This window comes from Chinchilla lanigera, unplaced genomic scaffold, assembly GCF_000276665.1.
Source record: "Chinchilla lanigera isolate Chin_1 unplaced genomic scaffold, ChiLan1.0 scaffold00127, whole genome shotgun sequence".
NCBI lineage: Eukaryota > Metazoa > Chordata > Mammalia > Rodentia > Chinchillidae > Chinchilla > Chinchilla lanigera.
In genome coordinates this window covers 1,882,397-1,900,205 of record NW_004955528.1, presented here as the reverse complement: position 1 = coordinate 1,900,205, position 17,809 = coordinate 1,882,397, and the positions used below count along the sequence as shown (strand labels likewise).

Here is a 17,809-nt window from a genome sequence, read left to right as displayed (position 1 = left end):
GAGCCGCGGTTCCTCCACCTGCGGGCGGTGTCCTTGCCCGGGCCAAAGTGGGAGTCCCCCGGGCCTCCCCAGAAGGCGGTGGGGGCGGGGCAAGAAAATGGAAATTCTGCGCGTCCTCCTGGAACCCATTAGGCAGCTGGGGCTCACCGCGTCGGGCGGAGCCTCTTGCCGAGGTGGCGTGTCCGTTGGAGGACAGACGGGTATCCCGGGTCTGAACTGCCTGGTCGCGACAGCCCAACTGCCCTGCCGTCTTGGGACAGACGCCAGTGAGCGCTGGCCGACTTCAAGGGATCCGTACGTGACTAGAGAAGGAGCAGTGATCTGGTGCAGGCAGCGCGGGGCCCCAGGCCCCCTTTGTCTTCACTCTTGAGAAGATGAGCGTATTCTCGTCTCGCGCGAGGGCAGCCAGCTCTGCAGCACCCTGGTTGTGCGCTAGGGCCTCGCGGGCCCCACAGGTCTGAAACGCCCCTAGATCTGAGCTGGCTCCGTGGTTCAGTCATCCCAGGCAATCGCAAAAGCTCCTTTTAAAGCTTCATGTGCAAACTAGGGCCGACAGGCTGTAGTACTGCAGGAGATAGCTGTGTTCCAAGATTGTGTTCACGTGAGCTCTTGGTACTGCAGGATACTGCTTCTGACGCGAGACTCCGTCGATGGAAGTGAAGTCCAGAGTAGGCCTGGGTCTTCAGTAGGAGTTGTGTTTCTGTTCCTTGGAGCCAAGTCCAGCTTGACCCTGGAGGCCCACTAAGGAGGCGTGTGGTAGGGCTTCCTAGGCCCCGGCAGGTTGGAGATTCATATCCTGAGGAGGTCCTTGAGACTCAGGATCTCCTTATCAATCGCAGGCTGATTTCGGGGAGCCAGTTCCCAGACCCCTTTTCCTTTTTGTTTTCATGACAGCTCCCCAAGGCTGGTTGTGTGAAGAAGGGTGAGGGTAACACAAAACTTGCTGGTTTCTTGCCTAAGAAAGCTGCCTCCTTAGCCGCAGGATGTGGTGTGGCTTCAGGCACAAAACCACTGATTGTTTTATCTGCAAAGTCACATGTAAGCTGGGAGATTTTGCGAAGTAAGCCTTGTTTTGTGGAGTGCTCTACACGTTGGTGTTTTGCACTGGTGGAGCTTCATGAGGCTTGCTGTCTGAAATTTTCCGTGTCATCTTTATGACCTACAGTCCCTTTAGATTGTCAGCCACTGATCCCTTGAGAATTTTGTCCACTGAAAGTCAGGGAGTTAAGTACCTTTTGAATTGTAGACTTGGGTGCGGCGTTGTGGACCATGCTCAGGAATCCCTGTTCTGGAAGGCTCAGGAGCTGTAGCACCAGAGGCTTGATGGCATGGACTTGGCACGCCACAACAACTGAATCATTCTTTTTCTCAACCCCTAAGTGAGGTCCTTTGGTACTGAAGACCGTCCCACAGATAGGCCTGCTCCCCCAAGAGAGGAAATTTATGAGTACATCATCTTCCGGGGAAGTGATATCAAAGATATTACTGTATGTGAACCTCCAAAAGCCCAGCACACACTCCCTCAGGATCCTGCTATCGTTCAGGTAAATTTATTGATGTTTTTCTCTGTGGGCAATGTTTCTTTTTTGGTGGTGTTTTTGTTTTTGTTTTTGTTTTTGTTTTGAGACAGTCTCTCACTGTGTAGTCCAGGCTGGCCTTGAACTCCTGGCAATGCTTCTGCCTCAGCATCCCCAATGCTGGGATTACAGGCATGTGCCACCATGCCCAGCCACGTGGACATTGTTTCTGAGAGAAGTTGGTTTCTGTGTGGAACTTGGTATCATCTGTGGCTCGGGTATTCAACGTAAGGAATAACTCATTAGTGAAAGTGGTAAAGTTTTCATCTAACCTGGTGATGTTTCTCTGGGAGGTAACTCATGCAACACACAGGAGGGAGTGTTTGGCATGGCATAACCCCTTGGGTGGGTGGGCAGGTGTAATATGAAGGAGGTGATGCTTCTAATCTTGTCTGGACCTAGGGTGTATAGGGCATAGTATTTGGAGAAGTCTAACCCTGAGTGGCATGAAATGCTCGCAGAGACAGTAGGGCCTGCTGTCTTAATAGTGTGCACTTGTTAAATTCCAGTGTATTGGGACACTAAATTTGCAAGTCTTTTTTTTTTTTTTTTTTTTTCCTCTGTTACTGGGGGTGGAACTCATGACCTTGTGCTTGCTGGGCGGGTGCTGTGCCACTGAGCTAAATCCCCAACCCCCTAAATTTGCAAGTCTTAAAAAGCAACATGTTGGCTTGCTGAGTTATATTGCTGGATATAGGCCAGTTGATTTTGGGGAGCCAGTAGGTCTATATTCGTATGTCCTTTACTTGTGAATTTAAATTTTGTTGGCTCCTCTGAGGTTCAGATTGTACCAAATTTGGAGACAGGGCTACAAAGGAAGGTAGGAGCAGGCAGAGTGGGCTTGGGAGCACTTGGAGGAGTTCAGTCCAAACTTGAGAAAGTGTGGATCCAAGGGTGTTAGGTGACTTCAAAAGAAGAAAGCTGAGGGGCAAAGAGGAAGTAGCCAGGGGAAGGGCATAGGAAAAGATCAGACCCAGACAGCAGCAGTGCTCTTGGAGACTTGGTGACCAGAGAGAAGATGAATAGTTGGGGATGCATAAGTAGTTCCCTGGCTACAGCTGTACCTCTGAAGGCGGGTCTGTCTCAGATTGAGGGGGACATGTTCTGTTACAGAGGCTGATGCTGTTGATGGCAGAGAGGAGCTAGTAGACAGTTTTGTGTTAGGAGAAATTCATGTTAGAATCACATGAATAGGTGCAGGTGGGGATAAAATGTTAGGGAAAAGACAGTTTTAACCATACTGGAAATTTCCCCAGGACTGCTCAGTGTATCTGCAGTACAGGCTGACAGCATGGGGACCGGCTTCCCATCTGAGCAAAGGCTCTGTGTACAGACTTAGAGGGTGACAGGATAGCCTTGCACTGTTCTCATCCATGTGTCTCATTGTTCAGTCTTCCTTGGGCTCTGCCTCTGCCTCGCCCTTCCAGCCACATGTGCCTTACAGCCCCTTCAGAGGGATGCCGCCCTATGGCCAGCTGGCAGCCAGCTCCCTGCTCAGCCAGCAGTATGCCGCTTCCTTAGGTCTAGGTGAGTAACCTGTTTCTGTCTACACAGCTACCAAGAAGTGGAGTAATAGACCCTGAGGGTGGGGACATGCCCTTTGTCATAACTCCTAAATTGTGTTGTACAGCATGTTCGATAAATCACCCAGCACAGTGTCCACTGGTTAGTGTGTTTAGGAACTATTAGCTGAGAGTAAGAGGCAGCAGCCTGAGTATAGCACCAAATGATCCAAATCCAAATCCATCTGCAACGTCAGCCTGGGTCTGAATAGAAGTCCTGGCATACTTGTCTCAAAGAAGAAATACTGGTATATATACTAAAACTCAACTTTGATGCCTGGCATGGTGGCGCATGCCTGTAATCCCAGCACTCGGGAGGCTGAGGCAGGAGGATTGTTGTGATTTCGAAGCCAGCCTGGGCTACAAAGTGAGCTCAAGGCCAGCCTGAACTGCATAGTGAGACCCTGTCTCAAAAAAAAACCTCATCTTTGAGTTTTGGCTGTTTGCACATGTGTAAGCCAGTAAACATAACGTTCTAGCTCATTCTACTGGCAAGTACATTAATCGACAATGTTTTCAGCCAAGGTTGATGAGTCCCAGAGTAAGAATCCATTGTCTTATTGGGAGTGAGCTTGGCCTTGGCCTTGACATAGCTCTGCAGCTGTTTTCAGAGCGTAAGAACTGGCAGGTGGTCTACCCACCCTGACTTGGACTCCAGCATGATACAGCTGAGGCAGGGAACAGGAGTTGGGCCCCGAACCAGTTCTGTGGGTCCCTTGTTGGCTGTGGTTGCTATTCCTGGTGTGATGGGTGGCCTCTTAGCATGGCTCAGTGCTTCTAAAATATAGTTGTTGCTTGGCTCTTTCCAAGCTTTCTAGACAGAAGACAAGTATGTCCTGACTTACTTGTGTGCTTTCTCTTTGCTCTTTTTTCCTTTCTCTTCGTTTAGAGAAGTTGGTAAGCCCTCCAGCCTCAGCCGCTGCTTCCAGTCCTAGTTCTTCTCCATCTCCACAGCCCGTTTCAGAGCTTGACATGTCCTCAGAGCCACCTCAGCTCACTTCCAAGGGTAACAGCAGTTTGGAGAACTAACTGCATGCTGTCTTGCAGACCAGTCTGAGAGTGAGGGGGTGAGACAGCCAGAATGACAGGAACTGCAGCGGACCACTGGCCTGCCAAGGGACCGGGGATGTGCTGCTTCTGGCCTAGCACAGAGCCTGACACGTTAATGGTCACAGTTTCAAAGATGGGGCTGAAAAGAGTCAGCAGAGTGCTTTGTTCACTCCCCCTGAATCCAGGGTCTTGTTTTGACCCATCAGCAACCACCACCGTGGATGTCTTCACTTTCGACACAGAGCCACTTCCTTGAGGGCTTACTGGGTCTTAAACGTGTTCTAGATTGGCACACGGGACTCCCCTAAGCGATCATACACAACACATGGGTCACTGGTTCAAAACCGGGAGGCTGGGCGATGATCCCCAACTGTTGGCCAGGTGAACTAGTCCTGAGGAGTTTCTCAGTGCTGGTGTCAGTCACCTGTCTTTGCTGAGGCAGCGGCACCTGTGTGGTGTCCCAAGCTTCCAGCATTGTCCTTTCCCCTGAAGTTCTGCAGTTCATGTGGATGCTCCTCCTGCACATCTGTCCTGTGTGTGGCACCGTGCTCATTGCAAGCGTGAGTCTTCGCTCCCCCTACGTAGTCCAGGAGATGACCTGGGGCCCTCAGTCTGTTTGCAGATGTTGCTTTCTAAGTCCCATGCATACACCAGTCTATCTGAGTTGGAGCAGTTATATTTTTTTCCACTTAAAAATGACACTAGATACATTATTGTTAGGACCATTATATAAAATTGCCCATAGGGAGAGATTGTTTGAACTGGTGTGGTTAATAAAAACCAAATGAAACTGTTGGTCTCTTAGGCGTGGTTATGCTGAGTGAGATGATAGGGCAAAGAAAGTGGTCTGGGTTATCTGTTAGAGAACTCCTTGCCAGATACTTGCCCTGTGAATGCTTCTCTTGCTCTGTCAGAAGCAGCTTTTCCGCAGTAACTTTCTTAGTTTCTGTACAGGGTGCAAAAGCAGACTGTGCCCACCCTTCGTCTGTGTTGGGCTGCTCCTGTGGTGATACTTACCGCAGTTAGGCTCCTTTTTCTGTCTCAGTGTCTACGCAGCTCCCTGCTTTTGCACTCACGCAAACCCTGGCCCTGGGAGAGGCGCGAGCAAGGCTCGGGACTGTTCCCTGGGCTGGAGCAGCCCCTTCAGAGCTGCCTGGGAGCCCTTACTTGCTTTCTAGAGAGGCTCTGCTCTTGAGAGGGTGAGGGCTGTTTCCTTCGCTGCAGACACCTCTTACTGCTTCATCCTGTTTATGCTGCCAGCAAAAGTGACTCCAGGATTTGGTTTCAAAATCTGACTGCTGTGCATTACAGGTGTTCAGCATGCGCCAGAATGAAACGCTCTCAGACCCTGAGCTTACTCTCCTCTCGTAGGTGTAGAGCCCCTTTGTAGTTAGTGCAGGCTGGGAGTCTCTGGGGAGAGTTGTAGGCACCATTTTCCCTTTGGATTCCCTAACTCAGCTCTGAGCCTGGGTAGCCCAGCAGTGAGCAGCCTTCATACTGCCCTGTGACTTGATCTTCATCTGTTCCCTGGGCTAACGGCAGAGGGAACGGCCCAGCTGAGGATACTTGGCCCGGATTTAGACCCTCTCTGGGCAGTTGCGCTCTCCTGCCTGGTGTGCCTGCCACGAGAGAAGTGACGGGTGTAAGGCTGTGTTTCCTGTGTTTCTAAACCTTCCTCCCCTCCTCAATTCAGGAGCTGGTTTTCCATCTGCCCCAGTTGGCAAGAGCCCCATGGTGGAGCAGGCTGTCCAGACTGGTTCTGTTGATAACCTGAATGCCAAAAAGCTGTTACCTGGCAAGGGCACCTCAGGGACACAGCTCAACGGTCGCCCGGCCCAGCCAAGCAGCAAGACCGCTGGTGGTACTTGAACATTTACTCCCTTGCAGTTTGCTTTATATTCTAAAAGTGGCACACAACTTACTGGGTTATTTTTTTTAAACATTAGCCCATGTGCTTTGCAGGGCAGGTCTGTGTGGCACCCCTCCTCCCCAGAGGCCTTGTGTGAGGGTGGTGGCGGTGGCGGTGGTGTCGCTGATCCTGCTTTGGTGGCTGGGTTCAGGCTTCTGTAGGAAGCCTTACTCTTCTTGCCTTACTCTTTCCTTTGCGCCTTAGATGTAGTCCAGCCAGCAGCTGTGCACACTCAAGGGCAGGTGAATGATGAGAACAGAAGACCTCAGAGGAGGCGGTCAGGTAACACCTGTTGCCACTTGAGTCCTGGTAGCTGCGAGCAGCAGGCTGTGCTTTGCTTACCTTACGGGGGTGCTGGGACTGAGGTGCTGCATCTGGGTGCTGGGCTCCTGTTTTGCCTGCTGGGTGTCTATAAGCTGCTTTTTTTGTGGGGTGGTTTCCGGTACTGGGAATCGAACTCATGACCTTGCACCTGCCAGGCAGGCGCTGTGCCACTGAGCTAAACCCCCAGCCCCTATAAGCTGCTTTTAAAGTCATGCTTGAAACAGGGATTTGGTGGCTGACTTTAGCTGTGGCGGTCCTCTCTCCTCACAGGGAACCGGCGAACAAGGAATCGCTCCAGAGGGCAAAACCGTCCTGCTAATGCCAAGGAAAACACAATCAAGTTTGAAGGAGATTTTGATTTTGAGAGTGCAAATGCCCAATTCAACCGAGAAGAGCTTGACAAAGAATTCAAGAAGAAACTGAACTTTAAAGGTCTGTTTCATGTGGAAGTTGCCATCCCCCAGGGGTACTCCTAGTGTGCTGAGATGACTAGGGTGGCACAGGAAGCCAGCAGGATGCTTTGCAGTTTGGAACATGGAATGAAGTAGAGGTAGATGAGACATTTGGAGTTGACTAGTCCTTGTGTGAAACAGTGGTTAGGACCATCAGTGAGAAGAGGCTTCTGCTTAGCACGAGACACTTAGGCCTGGTCTGGGTTTAACAGTGGCTTCTCAACAGACCCTGGGAGAGTCACGGGAATGCGGTATGTGGTATCTGCATCTCCTGTACCTTTGTGTGCTCTGTTTCTCTCCACAGAGGACAAGGCTGAGAAGGGGGACGAGAAGGACCAGGCCGTGGTCACTCAGAGTGATGAAACTCCTGCTGAGGAAGACCTTCTGGGTCCCAACTGCTACTATGACAAATCCAAGTCCTTCTTCGACAACATCTCTTCTGAACTCAAGACCAGGTGAGAGTCTGAATGGACTGGTGGCAGAGTCGTCATATCAAGAGTCTCAGAGGCACGAGACTGAGGTGCTCTAATTGGAAGACTAAACTTGGAACTTCTAAGTTCAGCATGTATTCTAGAATCTTACTTTTCTGTTGTTTTGTTTTGAGATAGGGTCTTGCTATGTAGTTTCGGTTAGCCTGAACTCACTGTGTAGCCCAGGCTGGTCTCAAACTCACAGCGGTCCACTTGCCTCACCCTCCTGAGTGCTGGGATGACAGGTGTGCGTCGTCATGCCCACGAGATCTTCCATTTCTGCACAGTAGATAAGAGCCCTGGCTGCACCCAGCTGCACCTGCTAGGATGTGGCCCAGAAACCTTTGGCAGCTGCCTAAACCGAAGGAGACTCACTGAAGTCAAGCCCCTGCAGGTCTTGCTGGGCTCCATACACATTCAGTGTTCTCTTCCCCGGCTGGGCGGCTGGGCGGCCCTCTGTCCTGGGCAGGCTAAGGGCCTTGCTGGCTGAAGCAACTGGTAGTGTTCTGACCAAGATCCTCCTTTCGTGGCGTACTGGCAGCCAGCACCCGTGTCCTGTTCAGCTCCTGGACTCTGGAGGCCAGCAGAATGGGCATGGTGTGGAGCTAAGACCCATGAGTCCTACAGGTGGAGAGCACTGGGCCTGCTGCCAAGCACTGAGGAAGAGCAAGAGGCGAGCAGGGCAGCCGAGCGCGTGCTCAGCGCTCTACCAGGGGGCCGTGCGCGGTGCAGCACACGAAAGGATGAGGATGAGTAGGGGAGGCCCAGAAGCAGAGGGTGGGAGGGAAAGTGGTCAGGTCTGAGTTGTTGAACTGTGTGAGTGACAGGGCTACTCCAGGCAGCACCAAAGCCTGTGTGCTGGGCTGAGTGGGAAAGGCTAGGATGGGAGTGGTTGTGTAGGGTTTTGGAGGTGCAGTCATGATTTGGGTTTATTCTGAGCCTGTGGGTCGCCGTCAGAAGTAACTCGCCGATGCTGCATCACGTCGTGGGGAGAGGGCTGAAGGTAGGTGGTGGAGGCTGGACGGTCGGACAGGAGGGCAGTCAGTTGTGAGGTTATTTTGGACAGGGCATAGGTATGGTCGAGGGAGGGGCTGGGGTTCAAGTATTTTGAAGGTGGCATTGACAGAATGGACTGACAGGCTGTGAGAATTCCAGAATGCTGCAGGTATCTTGGCCTGGGGTGTTGAAGGACGAAGTCATTATTTCTCTAACAAGTCTCTGGGCACAGCGGGCTTCAGGCTGGAGGGTGGGCACTGGATGGCTGCCTGTGGGCACACTAGGGTCTGTGTTCTGCCCTGGTCTCAGGTCTACACAAGGCCTGGGCTTGTCAGCACTCCTTTCTCTGTGCTGCACACTCCAGGGGTTCCTTTGTTGCCCTCCAGGGGTTCCTTTGTTGTTCTCATGCTGTACCCTCTTCCCAACAATAAAGGTGCTTTTTTTTTTTTGAGTCAGGGTCTTGCATATGTAGTTGAGGCTGGCCTTGAATTCGCTATTAGCCTTGGCTGGCCTCGAATTCACAGCAGTCCTCCTATTTCAGCCCTTTGCTGGGATTACAGTTGTGTGCCACTACTCCCAGCTTTTTTTTTGTTTTGTTTTGTTTTTCTCCGGTACCAGGAATCAAACTCATGACCTTGCGCTTGCTAGGCAGGCACTGTGCCACTGAGCTAAATCCTCAGCCCCCAGCTTTCTTTAAAGCTTGAGCAGCCCAGTGTACAAAGAGAACCAGCCCGGGTCTGAACTGTGTCTGGGAGACTCAGCAGTGGTAACAGTTTCCAGCTCCAGGTCTTACTGGCTGCCCTGGCCTAGTAATCGCTACAAGAGCAGCCCATCCTTCCTATTCCTGGCTTTTCGGAGGATGAAACCAGGCTCAGAAACCTGAGTTGGTGCCTGTGGTCAGAACCTTGTCTTTGTTTTAGTTCTAGGCGGACAACGTGGGCTGAAGAGAGGAAGCTGAATACGGAGACCTTTGGGGTATCAGGGAGGTTCCTTCGTGGCCGCACTTCCCGCGGTGGATTCCGAGGAGGCAGGGGCACTGGGGCCGCTCGGCGCAACCCGACTTCCCACAGAGCCGGCACTGGCAGAGTGTGAAGACGCAGCCTCCGGAGTGGGTGTGGACCCTCTGGACCCTCGGGTGGGAGCATGGGGACCTGTGGACCCAGATGGAGCGAGGCCAGGGGAGCAGGCTGTGTGTCTGTCATCCCGGAGAAGGAGCCGTGACTCTCAGGATCTACCCAGTTTGCCCTTAGGAGTAGTGAGAGCTAGGCCAGCTACAGCCACGCTCCTGCGGGTGGACCCGGCCCCTTCCTCAGCAGAGTGAGGTTCTGTGTGTGTGAGGCTGGGGGCCGTGGTTTTCTCTTGTGAGCTGAGTGCTTGCTGCTCAGTAGGTGGTTGAGTGAGATTGCTACAGACTCAGTATCACAGCCCAGCCTGGCCCTGCGCTGTCAGAGCCTGTGAGAGCAAGGGCAGGGGACGTGTGTGTCTTCGGGCCTGGGCAGAAGGATGCTATGCAGAGCCCAGTCCTGAGCCGGTCCTCAGTGTGGATCCATGATAGGAAAGTGGGCAGCCCAGCCTAATTTGGGTGAGAGATAGGGCATTTGAGGGGTCTCTGGTCTTCATCAGACAGCTATGCCTGGTGATACTAGGCTGCTGATTGTGGAACAGGAAGGGACTGCCTGCTGACTTCTGTCCTCTCTTACAGGTTCCTGCTGAGGAGGTACAGGTGGTGCTGCGTATGTAAGGACACAGGAAGCGTGGCACATATGGGAAGTGGGTCCCACTGTTTACTGAGTTCAGCAAATTCCTGTACTGCTACTTGCGTTTGGACTTAAGTGAACTTGGACGTGGTCTGAGTTAGAGCCACTTGTTTTGGGGAAAGTATTCCTGGGTAACCTCTTTGAGGTATCTTGACCTACGTTCCTTTTTGGTTGTGCATAGCCTAATTGTAAGGTTTTGGTATTTTGCAAAAATGTTTCTATAGCAAAGGCTTGATCCTCACTTTGTGACTGTTTCTTTTTTATGACAGCTTTGACTTTTAAAATGGAACCAAATTTCATTTGGCACATGTGGCAGCCAAGTGCATCTCTAACCCATCTAGTCCCTGGTGCTGCTGGCCTGGCACCCTCATTGCCAAGGGTGGGATCTCAGGAGCCACGCAAGGGCGGCCCAGGGTGGGTCGGGTGTGTAGGGTGGGTGGGCCAAGGGCAGGGAAAGAGGGTGTCCCCGTGGATCATGTTGTATAAGTGACGTCAGGGCGAGGGCTGGCAGGGGGTGGGTGGACTGGGTAGTGGAAGGGATCCCTGAACAGTAGCTGCCGGGTGTTACATGGAGCCTGGCTTGTGAAGCTGTGGGTCAAAGCGCAGGATGAGCCCAAGCTGCGTCACCCTGGCTCTCCTGTCCTGCCAAGCCTCTGGCCCAGGTCACTCAGTTGGACTCGGCCATAGCACTTCAGTGTTCTCATCCACTTGGAATTGAGCCAGCCTTTTGGGGGTTTGGGATGGCGGCAAGGTCAGTTGACCTTATTTCCTCGACTGTAAATAGTTCTTGTGTTTTTGTTTTAAAGTGAGTGGAGGGAGGGTGGGAAGTATAAATTTGCTGCATGAATAAATGGGTCAGACCTCCAAGTATAAGCATGCATCCTCTGACAGGGCATTTTGTTTAAAATACGCACCTTGGTAACTAAAATTCCCTGAATAGCTAAAATGGCTTTAGGTCTGTACTGATTAAGTTACTGTAAAAGCTTGGGTTTATTTTTGTAGGCCTTCTTGGCTGAGAACTAGAACATTAGCATTGGGGTTGCTCTGTTGGAGAAATGTAAATTGTAATTAAAATAAATATGCAAACCTTTAACTTATTGTCTCTGCTGCCCAAATCACTGAAATCACCTCTCATGTTCAGCGTCCAGTCAGAAGCAGGCGCTTGGCCAGGCGTGGTGGCGCACGCCTGTAATCCCAGCACTTGGGAGGCTGAGGCAGGAGGATCATTGCAAGCTCGAGACCAGCCAGGGCTACAAAGTGAGGTCAAGGCCAGCCTGAGTGGCATAGCAAGACCCTGTCTCAAAAAGAACCCCCCCCCCAAAAAAAAACAGGTGCTGTTAAAACCTGGAGCACACTGGGCTGGTAGGATTTGCAGGGCTGGGGTTCCATGGGTGTAGGGAAGGAGGGACCCGGCTGCTGTGGTTGGAGTATGAGACAGCTCTGGGTTCACTGTGGGCAGTTTTCTCAGGGAAGTGGCTCTGCCACCCACCAGAAATCTGGACACAAACAAGGCTAAAAGTGGCCCACTTCAGCCTAACTCCAGATAACTGCAAAACTGGATCTCAGCACCAGAAGGCACCTGGTCAGCTGGATTGGTTCCCTTTACTACTGGCATGGCAGGAGCTGTGGACAGGCAGCCTTCAGGTGAGGGTACAAATGATGCCCATAGCCAATGAAAAACCTTCCTCTGCATGAATGTCCTATACAAGTGGCCACAGCACCAATTCTGAACTAGAGACTTGGCAGTGGACCAGGTATTTATTTCTCTGCTAGAATCCAAATGTAGTTTAGCCAGTTTACTACCTGTGACAAGCCTTGGTGTTATAATTCCAAGCTGACAGTCATGTTGACAGTTGGTACGAGGGCGTAGGGATCTGAGGCAAGTGGCAGTGTAGGTGTAAGGCCTAAGAACCCAAAGGCTGAAAGACCATGACATAACTGCCGTTGAACTGGAAGCCATGAGGCCAAAAAGTGCTAAGAGAATAGGGAAGACACAGGCTGTAAAGTGGAAAACATGAGACCTATCAAAGCACAGTTAAAACCTGAAATACAAAACTAGTGAACATATCTGCTCTTCAGGCTTCTGTCCCCACCCTTGTGTGTTGGTTAATGGCAAGTCACTGTGTTGAGACTGCTGGGTCTGCTGGGTGCCAGGTGTTCCATAGAGACCTCCAACTCTGGCAACTGGTTTATCTAATAGCCTGGAAACAAAGGACAGGTTAGAGGCAACAGTCATTTAAAAAAGGGGAAAGACTCATTTTTTAGTTACACCTAAAAGACAACGTTCTCCTCACAAGGAAAGGTTAAAAAATATGGAAGTTTATTGGGTACTCCGTGTGACAGATGGAAAACCCCATGTATCACTGGGACTCATCCATGATTGAGGTTAAAGCCACTCCAAGGAAGCTTTCTTCACGATGCTTTCTTTTGTTTCTTCTTTTCATTTTCTTCTTTTTCCTTTTCAATTTCAGCAACATACTTCTCAATTTCTTCAGGATTTAGAATCTTAAAAAAAAGTTTACAGTTAACCCCCATGCTGCACAATGTGCAAAACACCAGCATCCTTTATAGGGAGCTGGGTTTTGTACAGCAGCTCCTCCTCCTTAGTCCCCTTGGAAAAAAGACTTCATGGAGAATAAGGCAGTATTTGCCTGATCTAGTTCACAGCCAGTGCAGCAGCAGAGCTGCAGCTGACAGCCTCTGTGCCAAAAACACCCAGGTAACATCCTGAACCACAGGAATGAAAGTGGGAATGTTTACAGACATCTGCAAGGGCCCCTGGACATGCACGGAGACACAGCCACGGGAATGGCACTACAGGGACGTTACCCCTTCAGAAAGAGGTCACAGGATCATTCTGCTAGGGTTTCAGCACTAAGGGTGGGGTCTTTTCCAAGGCTTCCACATAGGTGACACACATTCAGCAGTTACCTTGAGAGGCTGATCTCGCCGCATGACAGCAAGTTCAATGTTTTTGCCACCTGACTGGACCACCTTGAGGGGAAGAAGACAGGAGTACACTGTGCTGCCGAAGGGGAGGCCCAGTACCCCAGGTCTGGCCCGAACACTTGGTGTGTGTGTGAGGCCTGTTCAGGATGCCTGTACTCACGCCTGGCTCATACACTGCCTGTCTGCTGGCCCTCCCTGGGCAGGCACCAGTGGCCTCCGGGAAACCCAGCCTCCCACTCCTGGCCTTGCAGCTACCTGCTCTGGCTTTACCACTTGCATCTTCAAGGTGCTAATGAAGGAGCTGCCAGCCACCAGCCCTGGGTTTCCTCTTAATTCCCTGCAGTGGCATAAGGCCTGAAAGGCCAAGTTCATGTCTGACCTGTTTCTCACGCTCTGTGCCCTGGCTATGCATCAAGTGCCCTGGTTATCCAAAGGAGCAAGTGAGCACCGTTCCAGGGCTCTCCAAGCACCGCAGCCATAACAGCACAGCCAGTGCATCTTTGCCCCCTGCCCAGTTTTCTCCCACATGCTTACTTCCAGGAGTGCCTTGATCACCAGCTTGATAGTCAGATCGTCTGTCTCAATGGCTTCATCAGTATAGTTCTTCTCCAGGAACTCACGCACTGACTTAGCACCTCTGCCTATGGCATTGGCCTGAAAATGACAAGTGTATGTTCGCAGACAGCATGACAACCCAGGTACAGCCTATGCAGGCCACCACCTTCTCCCAGGGGCATGCTGTCTGCTCTCCAGTGTGGGAGATGACAGCCCCAGCCACAGCCTATTTGCCTCCCATCCCCTTTTTAGCAACAGGCTAAGGTTCCTGATTCTTTCCAAGAATGAAATTAGACTTTTGACCTTATGCCAAATAGCAGTGCTGAATGATATTTTTGCTCTTCAACCAGACAAACAGGTTGTGTGTGTAGGACTAAGCCAGCTTACAGCGTCACCTGTTCTGAAGCAAGCGGCTCAGTGCCTCCCCCCGGCCTGGCCTTAGAGCCTCCTAGCAGCTAAGGCCCCTTTGTTCACTCATGGACTCACCTTCCAGGCATGGTACGTGCCAGAGGGGTCAGTCTGATAGAGGCGGGGGGTGCCGTCAAAGTCGAAACCCACAATAAGAGCAGAGATGCCGAACGGCCTGCGCCCATTGCTCTGCGTGTAACGCTGGTGGAAAAAGAAGTCAGTGACATCAATTGTAAAAAAATTCACGAGACATCCACAACAGCTGTGCTTAGTGAGGAATGAAAATGTTTCATGTAAGCCCCCTCTAGGTTATCTGCCATTCAAACAACAGACTAGCTAATAGCTCCCAAAATCCCTCCTTTCCTCTCTGCACCTTAATTCTTAGACTCAGCTAGGACTGGGATTGTAGCGCAGTGTACTGAGGCGGTGGAAATTAACAGGCACTTTCTGGCTCTATGCTAGTTTTAAAGATAAACATTTCCTCAGAAGGTGCAGATGGTTTTCAGTCTTCAAACTAACTGGCAGGCCGTCGTGGTCCAGAATGGCAAGATGAAACTCTCGATTCCCCTTCCCGGAGAAACATGAATGTGGAGTGTTTCGACTGTGGCATGCCAGGAAATGACAACAGACAGGGTCACTGAACTGGAGACGCTAGACTAGACCAAGATACACACGTACAAGGAAAGACTGGGATGAGGCCAGGGCCTAAATTCTAACACAAGCTGTGGAAAGTACTAAGACATGCCTAACAGAACAGTACCTGACCCGTAACTGGTGGTCACCCACCTGCTTCAGACTGGCGATGTAGCGGGTGATGTACTCCACCGTGACTGGGTCCTCCACAGTCAGCCGGTGGCTCTGGCACTCTACCCGGGCCCTGTTGATGACGATCCTAGCGTCAGCAGTGAGGCCTGCAAAGAGAGCAGAGGTGTCTGTCAGAGGCCCTCCTCAGTGCACAATGAGGACAGGAATTACACAGGTGGAATAGGATTTAACCTTCCACAGATTGCTGCTTCAGCACTGAGGTAAGTGACCGACAGTGAACCATCGGCCTCTGGAAACTTGTATGAGAAAACAGACATACAAAATACTGTATCAGACCCATTTAAATATGCAAGCTGAGTCTTCCTGGAAGCCTTTTTTGTGGTACTGGATGTAACGCAGAGAGACAAATCCCAGGCAAGTACTCTACCACTGAGCTATTTCTCCAGCCCAGCCTTGAACTTGTGGTCCTCCTGCCTCACCCTCCCAGGTAGCTGGGATTACAGGTGTGTGCCCAGCCCTCCTGGGGGCTCCTAGTTCAGTCAATCTCTGATTTCATTTACTTGATTTGAGATGCCCTTAGATCGGATCTGCTGTGGGAAGAAACGGGTGAGGCCGGGGGATACAAAGGCGCGAGTTTCACACATGCTGCCCAAGGCAAAGCACTGCCTCCCTTTCTGCAGCACAGGCACAGGCCTGGCAATCAGAGATGCCCAACGGCCTGCGCCCATTGCTCTGTGTGTAACGCTGGTAGAAAAAGAAGTCAGTGACTCAACTGTAAAAAAATTCACGTGACATCCACAACAGCTGTGCTTAGTGAGGAATGAAAATATTTCATGTAAGGCCCTCCTAGGTGATCTGCCATTCAAACAACAGACTAGCTAACTAGCTTTCAAAATCCCTTCCTTTCCTCTCTGCACTTTTTTTTTTTTTTTTTTTTGGTTTTTCTCCAGTACCGGGAACCAAACTCACGACCTTGCGCTTGCCAGGCAGGCGCTTTTGCCACTGAGCTAAATCCCCAGCCCCTTCCTCTCTGCACTTTAATTCTTATACTCTAGGATTGTAGTCCTACCAAGCCATGTAGCAATCACCAAAACAAGGGTAACAGAGGAGGTGAAAGGTTGCAGCAGCCCCAGCTGGATGTGTGTTTTGCCTACACTGGCAGAGAGAAGCCTAAGGAAACTCTGGCTATCGTTTCCTTAAAGTCCAAATCCACTGTTTCTAGATCACTTTTCATTGGTTTTTCATTGCTGGTTTATACGTCTCACAATTAGCCCCCCACCAACTGACCTGCACAGCTCTGTTCCTCACCAAGACTCAAGAGGAGGCCCTGACCAGACGTGTACCTGCAAAGGCCATGCAGACATTGTCGTCCAAAGCACAGATCTTCCGCACTGTTCTTTCATCCTGTAGTTTAGCCACTGATTTCTTTTCCACACCAAGAACAACAATGTCCCTTCCTCGGACACCAACCTGCAATAAAAACCCACAAGCCATGTGAGAATGACATGGGCCCACCAGGCATGGAGCACGAGGACGGATGTCAACAGGTATCCTGGCAAGAGTGAGGGCTGCAGCCCCGTGGAAAGCTGCCCACCCGCACTCTTTCTTGCACTGGCCTGGCTCCAGGCGCTCCACACCACTGCCGGCAAACCAGGGTCCAAGTCCACTCCCGGTGGAGCCAGTGCAGGTATCATGATGCAGGGGTTCATCTCGTGTTCTTAAAATACTGATAGGTAGTTTAGTTGTATTTCATTTCCACCCAAATAATCGTTTGCAAGATTTTGCAGTTGGTGATGAAGCGTTCCCTCAGGTGTCCTGAAGCTACTGTTTCTGGGGCTGTGAAGGCTCGTTAAGGACCACGTCCCTGTCCTTGTACTGGCACACAGCAGTGTGCACAGCAGTGGGAAGGGCCTGGTTTGCAACAAGAGAACAGCTACTACTTAACTTTAAAGTCCATCACTCCTTCCCTATGGCAGAGGAGATGATGTGGCCACTTTTAAACACGGAAAATCCCTGACTTTCCTAAAGTCAAGACAGGTGCAGAAACACACGGAACAATCATTCAAGCAAATTGCCTGCCTGGTACAGAGGCACTGTAGCAGGTGGCTGCACCTCAGTTCTCCAGACGCCAGGAGCACCTCCGCAAGGTCCTGAACAACAGCAAAGCTCTGCACATGCGCCCACAGGTCAGAGCATGTCAGTTCCCAGGAGCTTCCTCCCGCTGACTCGCCTGACCATGTGACCTTCCTGCCCAGGGAACCTAGTCAGAAGCAGTAAGCAGGGGGTCCGTAGGAAGCACTGGATGCTGAGGCTGGGCATCAGCAGGCTCCTCTTCCAGAGCAGTGTGGGCTGAGTTAGGGCATCGCACAGACCCGGGGCATTCATTAACCTGCAAACTGTTAAAGACTCGGAAACGGAAACACCAGATTTCAGAACCCCGCGTGCCGGCTTTCTCTACCCATTCAAACCTTTAAAGACCAAATGGTAAAAGCGGAGCACTCATGCTTTGACAAGTCACACTGGCAGGCGTCCTGAAGGCGTCAAGACTTTACATTTACAACAGCTTACGCTAAGGGCCCCAAACACGAGCCCTGGCAGGCAAGCGGCGCGCTGGAACCAGCACCCAGCGTCAGCGGAGCTGGGCGGAGCAGCTGTCTGCGGAGCAGCCAGATCCGGAAGCGGCTAGTCACTAGCGCAGGCCAAAGAGCTGCCCTTTGTTCTCGAAGCCCACCTGGGCCTCGCCAGGGCGGCCCCGCGTCCCTGCTGCCTGCGGGCGCCCCAGCCGGCCCTGGAGCCGCCCGCGCACCTGCAGCCTCCGATCGGGCGCCAGGAAGGGGCCAAGATGGCTCCAGCCAGCCTGCCGGAGGCGGCCGGCCGCGCGGGCTCAGGACCGAGCGAGCGGACCCCCGCCACGCCGCCCGCGCCACGGTGCTGTCCAGGCAAGTGGCCACAAGCGCCCGCGCGACAGCCCTGGAATACGGAGCCAGCACCGCCTCGCGACACCCGCAATCCCCGGCGCGGGAGCGCGCCCGAGG

General features: G+C 51.8%; 2 protein-coding genes across 2 annotated transcripts in view; one reads left to right on the top strand and one right to left on the bottom strand.

Moving 5' to 3' along the window:
* Lsm14b (LSM family member 14B) overlaps positions 1–11,190 on the top strand; it is a gene marked incomplete in the record, with an annotated part of 12,036 nt that extends 846 nt beyond the window's left edge. The window contains 8 exon segments of the mRNA XM_013507506.1: positions 1,381–1,544; positions 2,969–3,104; positions 5,883–6,050; positions 6,303–6,380; positions 6,693–6,854; positions 7,179–7,329; positions 9,261–9,448; positions 10,043–11,190. Coding sequence (XP_013362960.1) covers positions 1,381–1,544; positions 2,969–3,104; positions 5,883–6,050; positions 6,303–6,380; positions 6,693–6,854; positions 7,179–7,329; positions 9,261–9,432 — 1,031 coding nt within the window.
* Positions 11,191–12,394: 1,204 nt separating this feature from the next.
* On the bottom strand, positions 12,395–17,809 carry Psma7 (proteasome subunit alpha 7; the record flags this gene model as incomplete). Its single annotated transcript, XM_005410038.2, is given in 7 exon segments — positions 12,395–12,602; positions 13,029–13,091; positions 13,581–13,700; positions 14,088–14,210; positions 14,796–14,920; positions 16,118–16,244; positions 16,391–17,809. Coding segments are annotated over 7 exon segments (744 nt in total). The 3' UTR covers positions 12,395–12,509.